Source organism: Carassius carassius, chromosome 39 (assembly GCF_963082965.1).
Source record: "Carassius carassius chromosome 39, fCarCar2.1, whole genome shotgun sequence".
NCBI lineage: Eukaryota > Metazoa > Chordata > Actinopteri > Cypriniformes > Cyprinidae > Carassius > Carassius carassius.
The window spans coordinates 10,414,095-10,427,631 of record NC_081793.1 but is presented as its reverse complement, the minus strand read 5'-3'; the positions used below and the strand labels follow the sequence as shown (position 1 = coordinate 10,427,631).

Here is a 13,537-nt window from a genome sequence, read left to right as displayed (position 1 = left end):
TCAGCTACAGTATCACATCAGACAGTGCACTATAGACCCCCAGAGGAACAGTTCCACTCATTCTCTACCATAGGAGAGGAAGAATTGTATAAACTTGTTAAATCATCTAAACCAACAACATGTATGTTAGACCCTATACCATCTAAGCTCCTGAAAGAGGTGCTTCCAGAAGTCATAGATCCTCTTCTGACTATTATTAATTCCTCATTGTCATTAGGACATGTCCCCAAAACCTACAAACTGGCTGTTATTAAGCCTCTCATCAAAAAACCACAACTTGACCCCAAAGAACTAGTTAATTATAGACCAATCTCGAATCTCCCTTTTCTGTCCAAGATACTAGAAAAGGTGTTATCCTCACAATTATATTCCTTCTTAGAGAAAAATGGTATATGTGAGGATTTGCAGTCAGGATTTAGACCGTATCATAGTACTGAGACTGCTCTTCTTAGAGTTACAAATGATCTGCTCTTATCATCTGATCGTGGATGTATCTCTCTATTAGTTTTATTGGATCTTAGTGCTGCGTTTGACACAATTGACCACAACATTCTTTTGCATAGACTTGAATACTTTGTTGGCATCAGTGGAAGTGCATTAGCATGGTTTAAATCGTACTTATATGACCGCCATCAGTTCGTAGCAGTGAATGAAGATGTATCCTATCGATCACAAGTGCAGTATGGAGTACCTCAAGGCTCAGTACTAGGGCCGCTACTCTTCACGCTTTATATGTTACCCTTGGGAGATATCATCAGGAAACATGGTGTTAGCTTTCACTGTTATGCTGATGATACTCAGCTCTATATTTCTTCGCAGCCCGGTGAAACACACCAATTTGAAAAACTAATGGATTGCATAGTCGATATAAAAAACTGGATGACGAGTAATTTCTTACTGCTAAATTCGGAAAAAACAGAGATGTTAATTATAGGACCTAAAAACTTTGCTTGTAATAACCTAGAACACTGTCTAAGACTTGATGGTTGCTCTGTCAATTCTTCATCATCAGTTAGGAACCTAGGTGTGCTACTTGATCGCAATCTTTCCTTAGAAAGCCACGTTTCTAGCATTTGTAAAACTGCATTTTTCCATCTCAAAAATATATCTAAATTACGGCCTATGCTCTCAATGTCAAATGCAGAAATGTTAATCCATGCATTTATGACCTCAAGGTTAGATTATTGTAATGCTTTATTGGGTGGTTGTTCTGAACGCTTAGTAAACAAACTACAGCTTTTCCAAAATGCAGCAGCAAGAGTTCTTACTAGAACCAGGAAGTATGACCATATTAGCCCGGCCCTGTCAACACTGCACTGGCTCCCTATCAAGCATCGCATAGATTTTAAAATATTGCTTATTACTTATAAATCCCTGAATGGTTTAACACCTCAGTATTTGAATGAGCTCCTTTTACATTATAATCCTCTACGTCCGCTACGTTCTCAAAACTCAATTTGATAATACCTAGAATATCAAAATCAACTGCAGGCGGCAGATCCTTTTCCTATTTGGCGCCCAAACTCTGGAATAACCTACCTAACATTGTTCGGGAGGCAGACACACTCTTGCAGTTTAAATCTAGATTAAAGACCCATCTCTTTAACCTGGCATACACATAACATACTAATATGCTTTTATTATCCAAATCCGTTAAAGGATTTTTAGGCTGCATTAATTAGGTAAACCGGAACCGGAAACACTTCCCATAACACCCTATGTACTTGCTACATCATTAGAAGAATGGCATCTACGATAATATTTGTCTGTTTCTCTCTTGTTCCGAGGTCACCGTGGCCACCAGATCCAGTCTGTGTCCAGATCAGAGGGTCACTGCAGTCACCCGGATCCAGTACGTATCCAGACCAGATGGTGGATCAGCACCTAGAAAGGACCTCTACATCCCTGAAAGACAGCGGAGACCAGGACAACTAGAGCCCCAGATACAGATCCCCTGTAAAGACCTTGTCTCAGAGGAGCACCAGGACAAGACCACAGGAAACAGATGATTCTTCTGCACAATCTGACTTTGCTGCAGTCTGGAATTGAACTACTGGTTTCGTCTGGTCAGAGGAGAACTGGCCCCCCAACTGAGCCTGGTTTCTCCCAAGGTTTTTTTATCCATTCGGTCACCGATGGAGTTTCGGTTCCTTGCCGCTGTCGCCTCTGGCTTGCTTAGTTGGGGACACTTCATCTACAGCGATATCGTTGACTTGATTGCAAATAAATGCACAGACACTATTTAACTGAACAGAGATGACATAACTGAATCCAATGATGAACTGCCTTTAACTATCATTTTTGCATTATTGACACTGTTTTCCTAATGAATGTTGTTCAGTTGCTTTGACGCAATGTATTTTGTTTAAAGCGCTATATAAATAAAGGTGACATTGACATTGACATCAGACGATGTTTACTGGACCCGCACCTGGACGCCGTTGCACTGAACATGCATGTGGCAATGTTTACGAATAGATTAAATGAAACGAGACAAAATTCATCAATACAAACTATATATCTTCATGATTACCATCTCTATGACTGATAATCAGTGTGTGATAGACAGCAATCAGTGATAATGTGTATATATGAATAGAGTGTGATCATTGAATATATGGCGCATCTGTATGATTACCATCTGTATTAAGGCCATCAGCATGTGATTACCGACTGAGTGGCTATCAGTGTAAATGCTGTATTTCTAGCAATTTTAGGATGTACTGTAATTGGCATAGGACTATAGTTAATTTTGTATTTATTTGTATTTTAAGGAGCTGAAAATAGACTGCGCCATAGACCAACTCAAACCTGGTCTAAAGGCGCAATATTTTTTCTTTGTTAATTAAAGAGCGTGTTAGTATAGGCGGAGCCGCAAAGTGCGTACACGCTGCTTATTAAACACAGTGACGCACAGCAGCACACAAACATGCCAAATATTAAAAATTAAAGGATTGCAATGCATAATAATTTTTGTAGGCTAATTAAATATATGTATATATAATCGTTTTTCCATCGTTAAAATAGCAAAAGTGGATTTGTACATGCTCTGAATGAACCTGCGCTGTGCGCTTTACACTTTGCATTTAGATCGTTAAAATAGGGCTCTATATCTCATTGGGAGAGATCAGAAAAGCTGAAATTGAAGAAATCATGTTCTGTGGAAGAAGAAGGTTCTCAGAAGAGTTGTTCTGCCTCCACAAGGAGCGAAGTTGTGAAAAGAAATAGTCATATATATATATATATATATATATATATATATATATATATATATATATATATATATATATATGAAGGACGGCTAAGTAAGGCCGCCATGCCTGAGGAGTTAAAACTTCCTGCCATATTAGCTAAAGACCTTCATATTTTTACTCATCTTACAACATATTCATCGAGAGGTTGGCCATGGAGGTAGAAATAATATGTTGTCAAGACTACGCCACAGATACTGGATCCCTGGTGTTAGTGGTTCTATAAGGAAGATCTTGGCAAGATGTGTGGTGTGTCCACGGCTACATGGAGCTGCAGGTCAACAACAGATGGCAGAATTGCCTGAAGATAGAGTTTTTCAGAAGAACCTCCCTTCAGTCATGTTGGAGTCGACTACTTTGGCCCATTTGAAGTCAAACATCGGAAGAGAGTTGTGAAAAGATATGGAGTTATCTTTAAGTATTTGGCAATAAGAGCAATACACATTGAAGTTGCTTCATCACTGGACAGAGATTGTTGGAGTTATGTATTATGACACTTTATTGCAAGACGAAACCAGGTCAAAGAGTTATGGTCAGACAATGGTACTAACTTTGTCGGTGCAGAGCACTAGTTGAGATGAGACATGAAAGATGGAACTTGGAACAGATCAATGATGCACTCTCATTAAAGGAATTAAATGGACCTTCAACCCTCCCACTGGTCACATCATGGAGGAGCATAAGGAATACTTACCACAATTGCAGGAATGACAGTAATGGACAAAGATCAAGCGGAATTTCATTCCTGGAGACATCATACTGGTAGTGGAAGATTCTGTGCCCCCCAATTCCTGGATCACTGGAAAGATAACTGCAGTGGTTCCAGACAGAAGAGGACCCATTAGACAAATCTGGATCAAGACCCAAACCAACCGTATATGCAGGTTGGTAACCAAGATCTGCCTTCTGCAGGAGTCAATTGTTTTTGGATAATATGACCCACGAAGTCGGAGAGTTAGGTCCGCTGATGCGGACCCTGGAGGGGGGGTAGTGTCAGGGATCTGGCAAGCCCGGGCCCCACCAATCACAAATGCTCTCAATCACCTGACTATTAACCAGCCACACCTGCCACGTATCATGGAACCAATCAAGAGCACTATAAATACACTCACCTGCACCTCAGTTCCCTGTCAAGCCTCCAACAGGAAAGATCCTCGCAGAGTTGTCTCCCAGCGCCTTCAAGTCAGACGTAACATATACTCATCTCAGTGTTACGCTAACCTGTGTTCTTGTTCTGCTGTTCCCAGGACTGTGGATCACCATGCGATGCCATGTGATTCTATGGTCGCTGTATTCTCCCATGAACATTCCAAGTGGATACTGTCTTTGGCTTGTGAGAAGGAAGTAAAGAACAGTGAGCGAACTATAACTGTGGCTGTGACATCTGAGTTCCAAACTCTCGCACCTGTGCGATTTCCCCATTCCATGAACAATACTCCATGCACTGAATGAACGGAACTTTACTGTGCAACTAGCACCGAAGATACACTGAGCACTTGAACTCTTTATAATAAACACCATTCTGAATTCAGCTTTACCTCTGTGAATAAATATATATATATATTTTTATTCTCCTGTATGTGTAATGCATATGTAATTATTAGTTGTAATAATTAGGAGCTGGAATGTAAGAACCAGGTATAGTTTATTATTTTGAACACATTTTTGCATTAAATGCAACACCTGTTGGTGGCGGAAGTAGTAAGAATATATCATCTGTCCACCTGTGTGTTTGGGGTATGGAGAGAGGGGGTGACGGGGAAAGTCTTATATTTGCTGACTCCTAAAATGATTATAATACTGTTTAATGTTGTTTATCATGAGTTTTGGACACCATTTTGCATGCCAGTGAAACAATTATGGAATGTATTTGATGCACAAATTTGTTTGTTTCACATGCAAATAAATCTACAGAAGGCAGTCTTTGGATCTATGATCACTATCAGCAAGCACCTACAATGCTCTCTGAAACGCATTTGAGAATAATCAGATCAATCAAACCACTTCAGGAGGTGGATTGGGATACATTACGGATGCAACTTGATCAAATTTAAAATTGATAAATTGTTTAAGGTAGTAAATCGTAGTTCATTTGGGTTCTGATGTGGTCTAAAGCAGCCTGACTTGGTCTAATTCGGTTTATTAGGGTCTGATCAGTTCTAATTGTATCTGAATAGGTTTCTTAAAGGTTTGCTGATGTCTAATGCAGTTTCATCGCTTAATCTTGTACTTTCAGTCAAGGCATCGAAGTTTGTCTATAAGCTCTATCTACTTGTAAATATTTTTTTTTCTTATCTAACCACCTCTGAAAGCATAGTCCCATCTTGTTTGCAAGTGCATGCAGCAGAAGTACAGTTTGACCCCAGGCTGCATTTATCTCATTCCATTCCACTGGTACACTGGGTAATCTGCCTAGGCGGAAGTTATTTATTGTTCCGAACTGCCCACTGTGCCTGAGAAAAAGGTAGAAGAAAAAAAAAAATGTTATATACACAATTCTACATCATAAGCAGGTTAAGCAAAACCTGATTTTAGAGATTACATGTTTCTATTTTGCATATAAATGCTTTAATAAGCTTATTCAGTATGCACATATTTCCGTTTTGGGTCCCACTTTATATTAAGTATCCCTAATACATGTGTACTTACATAACTAGATGTGTACGTAGTATGTAACCACAGTGTAAGTACACATTGGTACATAGTATCTACAGCTCTAATGTTTGTGTAACTACAACTAGTGTAACAATGTGCAAGTACAACTGGGTAACAGGAATTTGATAACACTTTGTTAATGAAAGTACAAATGTGTCACAGGACTAACAGCACTTAAAAGAAAGTGTTACACTAGATTTATCATGTAATTACTCTGAAGTTACACAGCAGTGGCCAGTAAGTTAGGCTTTACATATAAATTGTGGTTGGTGTCCAGAATGTTACACTATATATTGTGGACAGTTCCCATGTAAGTACACTGGTATTACAGTGTTGCACCAACTCCAAGTCGAGATCCAACTCCTTCCACTTTACATATCCTTAAATCTACCAATTTCCACCCCCTGGATCCCATTTCCACCCCTAAACCTACCCCCTGGATCAAATGGTTCCAATAACTCTTATACAAGTTGTTACAAAATGTAGTTATATAATTCCTGTTACAAATTTGTACTTGAGCAAACCATCCTGAGGGTTGTTACATATGTGTAGTTACCCAAACACTAGAACTGTAGATACTATGTATTTACAATGTGATTACATACTATGTACACAAATAGTTACTATGCAAGTACACAGGTAGTAGGGGCACATACTATAAAGTGGGACCATTTGGATGATGGTCCTAAAACTAAATGAAACAAGTTTTTATAAAGAGATTTGTAACCAGATATGAAAGGTGGCATTGAAAACGTTGGTCTTCTTGAGTCTGTCCAACTGAATCTGACAGTAACGCATTTGATTGTCCACACTCTTAAGATCATCATCCAACTCCAACTGCTGTCTCTTAAACTCGCAGTACTCCTTCTGATACCTGAGACAGAAACAGACAAAGATGAGGGCATTTACTTGGAAACTGACAAAAAAATAAATTAAAAGTGTAATCATGAGGAATACATTTTTCCTTAATCTTTTAAGAAAAACATGTTCAATGCACTATAAACATGCTACTAATACAACTATAACTGCAAATCATGTATGACATACGAGAGCTGTCAGGAAAGTATCCAGCCATTTAATATGATAAATAGAGACTTTTATCAAAAAAAGATATAAGATACAAGAACCACTGTACACAAGACAATGTCCACGTCAATGTATTCCTCAATGTAGTACTCTGCAATGCAGTCCTCTTCAATGTAGGCACCTTGAGACCTCACAAAGTTTGCCTCACAAAAACTGCCTCATCTGATTTCTTGAATCTCACAGACGGTCTGAAATCTCTTCGCTTTCAAAGGTGATGTTCAATGGTGATATGGGATGAATGTCTCTATTTTTCAAATTACATGGCTGGATACTTTCCAGACTTTCCCTCATATTTTAGATTAAAAAAGCTAGCTTCCCCCAAAGCTATCAGTTTTTTTGACAGAAGTCTGTTCTTAACAGTTTGAGAAGTACATTTCAGAATACATTATTAATATTTTATAATACAAGCAAAGTAATACAAGTTTTGCAAAGAGGCTGTTATTGAAAGACATGTTATAACAGCAAATCTGAAGCTCATGTGTGAGCAAGGAAAATCACTGTGTAGTTGTGGGCATCTCACATACTATACGTTAGTGTCACCCTGGGGAACAGAGATTCCCCTATTACGGAGCCAGGTGAAGCAGCATGTCACCATTGAACAAGACCTCAAAGAAATTAATAAAATGGCTCTTAGGGCAAACACACAAGTAAGCTCTGTTTCCAAGATGCTAATGGCAAGTAAAAAAATATATATATAAAAAAAATGCAGATGTAATTGATCCATCTGCATTTTTCAATCATTTTAAGTGTGTTGCTCCCATATATAATATATAAAGAGCGGTTAAGCTTATGGAGACCCTGGTTTACGTTCAGACTGGCTTATGTCTCAATCCCGTCCCCCCACCCCTCCCTGTACTTTCCTGTAACTTCTCCACTATTCTGTAAAATAAAGGCAAAAGAAAGAAAGAAAGAAAGAAAGAAAGAAAGAAAGAAAGAAAGAAAGATATGAATTCTTAGTAAATATTCTCATTCGTATGTACTGAAGTTCTTCGGTTTCCATCAGCTGGTTATGGTTGCGTCCCTCAGCCAGCTCTTTGGCCACGGCTTCACGCTGCACTTCAATGCTCTCAAGCTCCTGGATCAGAGATTCCTCCTCTTGTTTCAACTGCTGCAATGCATTCAGTAGACTGGCTTCCTCCTCCTCTGGTAGTTGAGACAGCAACTCTAAACAGCTCCTAACAATTCAGAGCCAATTGAGTGTCCCACTGGAGTCAATGATGTCAGTCATGTACTGACTAAAAATGTTTAATGACAAAAATAATGATACAAACCCTTTAAACCAGGCAAATAACACATCCCACTTACAGAATAATAAAGTAAAGCAGCTTTAAGTTACTTGAGATGTTTTGAGTGTGAGTGACACTAACTTGTAATTCTGGCATTCATTTTCTGTCATGCTGAGCTGAGTGTCCAGATGGTCGAGTAGTGTGTCCGTGCACTCCTCACACAGTGGGTGATCAATGTCTGTCTGACCAGACATGATATCAAACAGATCACTTGTCACCTGCAGGAAAAACACATACATGAACCCTCTATTCTGTTCCATCCATCCACTCAACCTATGTTAAAGTAGGTGGCCAACCAGAATGAGCCTTTTATCATGGTGGTTGCCGTCACTGCTGCTTCTGCAAAGTGCATTTGCAGCTTTTGACTGCTGAGTGGTGCTTAAACCACAAGTTATCAAACAAATGCATCAAAGCACATTTTTGCAAATAGCCGTCAGCTTTGCCAGATGAGTTACATTTGACAGCTGCAGTCAGGGAAAATTAAAGAGCAACACTGTAGTTAAAATATTTAATATTCACAGGTGAAAATTTAGTACTTATGAAGTTATGTTTTTCTTAGAACAAATTCAAGCAGGATAAATGTCAAGTGCCTGTGCTTATATTTTCTCTAAGCTACACAGTATTACAAATTTATTAAGATTTGAAACATTAACAGCTGTGAACTATTATTTATATAATATGAATTATGTGTTATATTATCCTAAAGAAATGGTGGTTTACTTTTCATCGGAGCATAAAAGGTTTATGTGAGAATTTTGACATTTTGCGTATAAATCCATGTATGTAGCTTAGCTCACTAAAATAGGCTATAATGCAAAATGTCAATATTCTCACATATTAGTCCTATATTTGTCAAAAGTACATTTTTTATTAAGATTTAAAAATTCCTTTAATAAAACAGCATGCATTTTTATCACGCACATACTCCCTAACTACGTTAACTAACTAACTACATGTTAGTTTACTTCTGGCGTGCCGCTACGATGGCGTCGCTGACGAGCGCTCTGCAAACTTTGCTGTCTTTCGTGTTTTTCTGTGTTATTCGTGTTACTTAGTATACTTACTTTTGCTCAGACAGTACAGACTCTAATACAGTATATTGACAAACACTACTGGACATCCGTTCCAATTTAAACTTCAGCTCGGAAACAACGCCGCCTCTGAACTCCAGCTTCAGCGTCTATGTGCTCCCTCTGTTGTTGGCTTGCGTCTTAAGATACCGTCGGAAAAGGACGAAAGGCAAGCTTGCTGGAATTCTATGCAGATCGCATAAAAGAAGTTGTAATCCTCCTCTCCCTACCATCTTGTTAGCCAACATACAGTCTCTGGATAACAAACTTGATGAACTTAATGTGAGAATCACATACCAACGGGACATTCGTAACTGCTGCATTCTAGCTTTCTGTGAAATGTGGTTACACTCAGAAGTAACCGATATGGCCATTACACAGCCTGGATTCTCGGTTTTTCGTCATGACAGATCGCTAAACTCCGGTAAGAGCAGAGGTGGAGGTGTGTGCTTTATGATTAACACTCGCTGGGGCACTGATGTTACAGTTTTATCTACACACTGCTCCCCTGAGATTGAACTGCTTTTTGTTAAAGTGCGCCCATTCCACCTCCCGAGGGAGTTTAATTCAATCATTCTTACAGTGCTCTACATCCCGCCTCATGTGGACAAAACTAAAGCATTGGACAAACTGTACAGCACCATAAACGGATTAGAAATTGCTCATCCTGACTCTGCTTTTATCGTTGTTGGGGATTTTAACAGGGTGACTATGAGGAAAGTTCTTCCCAAATTCTACCAGCACATAAATTTCCCCACACGAGGTGATCAGACATTAGATCACTGCTATTCTACACTAAAGGACTGTTTGAATCAACAGACTTGCAGATGTTTCAATATGCAGCAGGAGACAACATACAGGAATACACAGACTCTGTGATAGGCTACATTAACAAATGTAGAGAGGATGTTGTTCCATCCATTAACGTTAAATCATTTCCAAACCAGAAACCATGGGTCAACGGTGAGGTGCGGGCCAAATTAAGAGCATGGACTGCTGCCTTCAAATCTGGTGATTTAACTGCTTATAAGAAGTCCAGGTATGACCTTCAAAGATCAATAAAATCAGCCAAAAGAGACTTTAGGGACAGAGTGGAGTCAGAATATCATGGCTCTGACCCCCAACGCATGTGTAGCAGTCTACGCTACATCACAGACTAAAAAGGAAAGAAAAGCAGTGGTGTGTCTTTGTCTGCCTCTTTACCAGATGAGCTCAATGCATTCTATGCTCGCTTTGAGGCAGACAAAACATTTCCTGCTGTGAAAATAGCTGCTGACACTGACACCTGCCCCTTGGTTCTAACCACACACGAAATGAGTAAGGCCTTCAAGAGAATCAACGGCCACAAAGCTCCATGACTGCTCTGCTAAGCATAGCTCCAACATCATCATCAAATTTGCTGACGATACTACTATCCTAGGACCAGTGTTGGGGAGTAACTAGTTACATGTAACGGCATTACGTAATTTAATTACAAAATTATTGTAACTGTAATTAGTTACAGTTACTAAGAAAAAATGAGTAATTAAATTACAGTTACTTATGACATTTTTTACGATTACAAAGGGGATTACATTTGAATATTTACACACATCCACATACAGATTTAACTGATTTCTTTCCCAAATTGCACTGACTATTCTGAGACATACCGCCCTAATAATTTCCGGGATGCGGAAATACAGTCTGGTTCGTAGAATCCAGTCATAAAAACGAAATGCCTAACGCGGACGGAATATGCCACATTTTGGATGACTAAATCAAAAGTAAGTCATTACACTTGAATCAAAACATGACATCGACTAGTGTCTGTGAATATAAAGCCCCAAAAATGCAATTTATGACTTGCACATTCTGCGTGTCTGTGGAAATCAGGCGCGGACTGGACACCGGGAGAACCGGGACAATTCCCAGTGGCCTGGCAGCCGATTTTGCCCCACTATTTAATATCATTATTGTATAATTGCCTGCCGAATGTACTAAAGCGATCATTTGCGAATCCGCCATTTGATAATTGAATCTCTAATAAGTCATGAATTGTTAGTTATGACTCACGCGCTCTCCGCGTCTCCGCCAAACGGTTTGGATCAGACTCCGAGAAATCAATGCGAGAGAGAGAGAGAGACAGACTGACTAGAGTGGACTGCTGGAGCAGAGAAGCAGAACTCCTGTTCAGGGTTTCAGGTCAGTTTCATCTGTAAAGATGCTTTTTTGTCTTTGTTTTTTTATTTATTTAATCAAGCAGCAGCACGTTGCTCATCAGTCATCACTCAAAATACTATATAAAGGACATCATTATTATCTGTTGTAATGTTACAGTAGTAATTTAGCTGAAAAAAATTCAGATTTTTTTTTATAGGTTTAGGGGGAGCTACGACAGACAACAACACAACCCTTACGAAAATTAACATTTTAATATTTAACTAAAAATCCAGAGAAAATGGCTACTATTATTTAACTGTGATAACCAAAAATGTAACATTATTTTACAAATGTATTTATTTAAAAATAAATACAAATCCATTTGCAAAAAAAAAAAAAAAAAAAATTATTGCTGTTATTTTACTTTTATATAGGCTAATAAAAGCATGTTAATTTTTTGTAAGGGAAAAACATGACTCGTGTACAGATTAGGATATTTCTATAAAGATATTGTAGTATTGTATTGTAAAGTATAGTTTTGTTCAATCTTGAGTATTAAAGTCATGAGAGAGATGGATAACAGGGCAAAATAAAGAGACTGAAGAGAAAAAATGGAAGTGAAGGTGCAGTTCGGGAGAGAACTTTTAATTATTTTGCATGTCCCCAAATTAAAGATTTAAACCTTTTTTATGTCAGGTCCATACAAAAATAGTTTTTTAAATTAATGGCAAAGACATGGTTTCATTTACTACACATAGGCCTGCCTCAGTATAGGAGTACACAAGCACATAAACATAATTTCTAGAACTGCTCTGTGTCACTTCATGTGCATTTTACTTATTTTGAGAAAACTATCATCATATACAGAGACAGCAGTTTAAAAAAACACCAATGTTTCAGGAGTTTATTACACAGAATACATGCTTATTAGATAACTGTATTGAAGTTGATGTATATGCTTTTATTTATTATTCTTTAATTTTTACAAATTTAGAAAGTAATCAAAAAGTACTCAAAAGTAATTAGTTACATTACTTTAATAAAGTAATTGAAAAAGTTACACTACTATTACATTTTAAACAGGGTCACTTGTAATCTGTAACCTATTACATTTCCAAAGTAACCTTCCCAACACTGCCTAGGACTCATCACTAATGGCGATAAGACATCCTACAGAGATGAGGTTAATGCACTCACAGCATGGTGTGCTGATAACAATCTCTCTCTAAACGTCAGCAAGACCAAGGAGATGATTGTGGACTACAGGAAGTCACAGAGAGAGGGTCACGTTCCCATTCACATCAACGGAGAGATAGTAGAGACAGTTTAGAGCTACAAGTTCCTTGGCATTCACATCTCTGAGGATTTTTCCTGGAGCCTTCACTCAGGGATCATAGTGAGAACAGCCCGTCAGCGTCTCTACTTCCTGCGGAGACTGAAGAGCTTTGACATCTCCTCTAACATCATGTCAAACTTCTACCGCTGCACTATTGAGAGCATTCTGACCAGCTGCATCACTGTATGGTACGGCAACTGCTCTTCTTTGGACCGCAGAGCTCATCATTGGACATAAACTCCCAGCTTTACAGGACTTCTATCAGACTCGCTGCTGGAGAAAGGCTCGCAGCATCATCAAGGACAGCACTTATCCTGCTCATCACCTGTTTGCCACACTGCCATCTGGCAGACGTTTCTGATCCATCCGATCACGGACAACCAGACTGAAGATCAGCTTCTATCTTCAAGCCATCAGACTAGGGCTGTGCAAAAAATCGAATGCGATTTTCATGCACATCTCATCAGTAAAGATGCTCCTGTGATTAGAAGTATATCTCCAGCACGTGCGTTCAGATCAGGGTTGCCAGGATTTCACAACAAATCCTAACCAGTTGCTTCTTCAAACTAGTCCAAAACTAGTCCAATCACACTTCCAAGCAGGTTCCCCGATAAAAATTGCTTCCCGGGTTTAAAATATAAATTTTTTGGAAGGGTTGCCTTGGTAAAATTCGCATTTTAGGGGCTAAATATCACGTTATTTGAATTGGGG

The 13,537-nt window shown here is 38.8% G+C and overlaps 1 protein-coding gene across 4 annotated transcripts in view; it reads right to left on the bottom strand.

Moving 5' to 3' along the window:
- Positions 1–13,537, bottom strand: part of becn1 (beclin 1, autophagy related) — a 157,922-nt gene that overhangs the window by 32,228 nt on the left and 112,157 nt on the right. For 3 of the 4 annotated variants that reach the window (XM_059530668.1, XM_059530669.1, XM_059530670.1), the window contains 4 exons: positions 8,360–8,496; positions 7,973–8,167; positions 6,634–6,780; positions 5,555–5,704 (listed from right to left, as the gene is read on the bottom strand). In XM_059530668.1, the coding sequence (XP_059386651.1) occupies positions 5,555–5,704; positions 6,634–6,780; positions 7,973–8,167; positions 8,360–8,496 (629 nt within the window). The remainder of the gene's footprint in view (positions 1–5,554; positions 5,705–6,633; positions 6,781–7,972; positions 8,168–8,359; positions 8,497–13,537) is intronic. The other variant, XM_059530672.1, reaches the window with a different exon arrangement.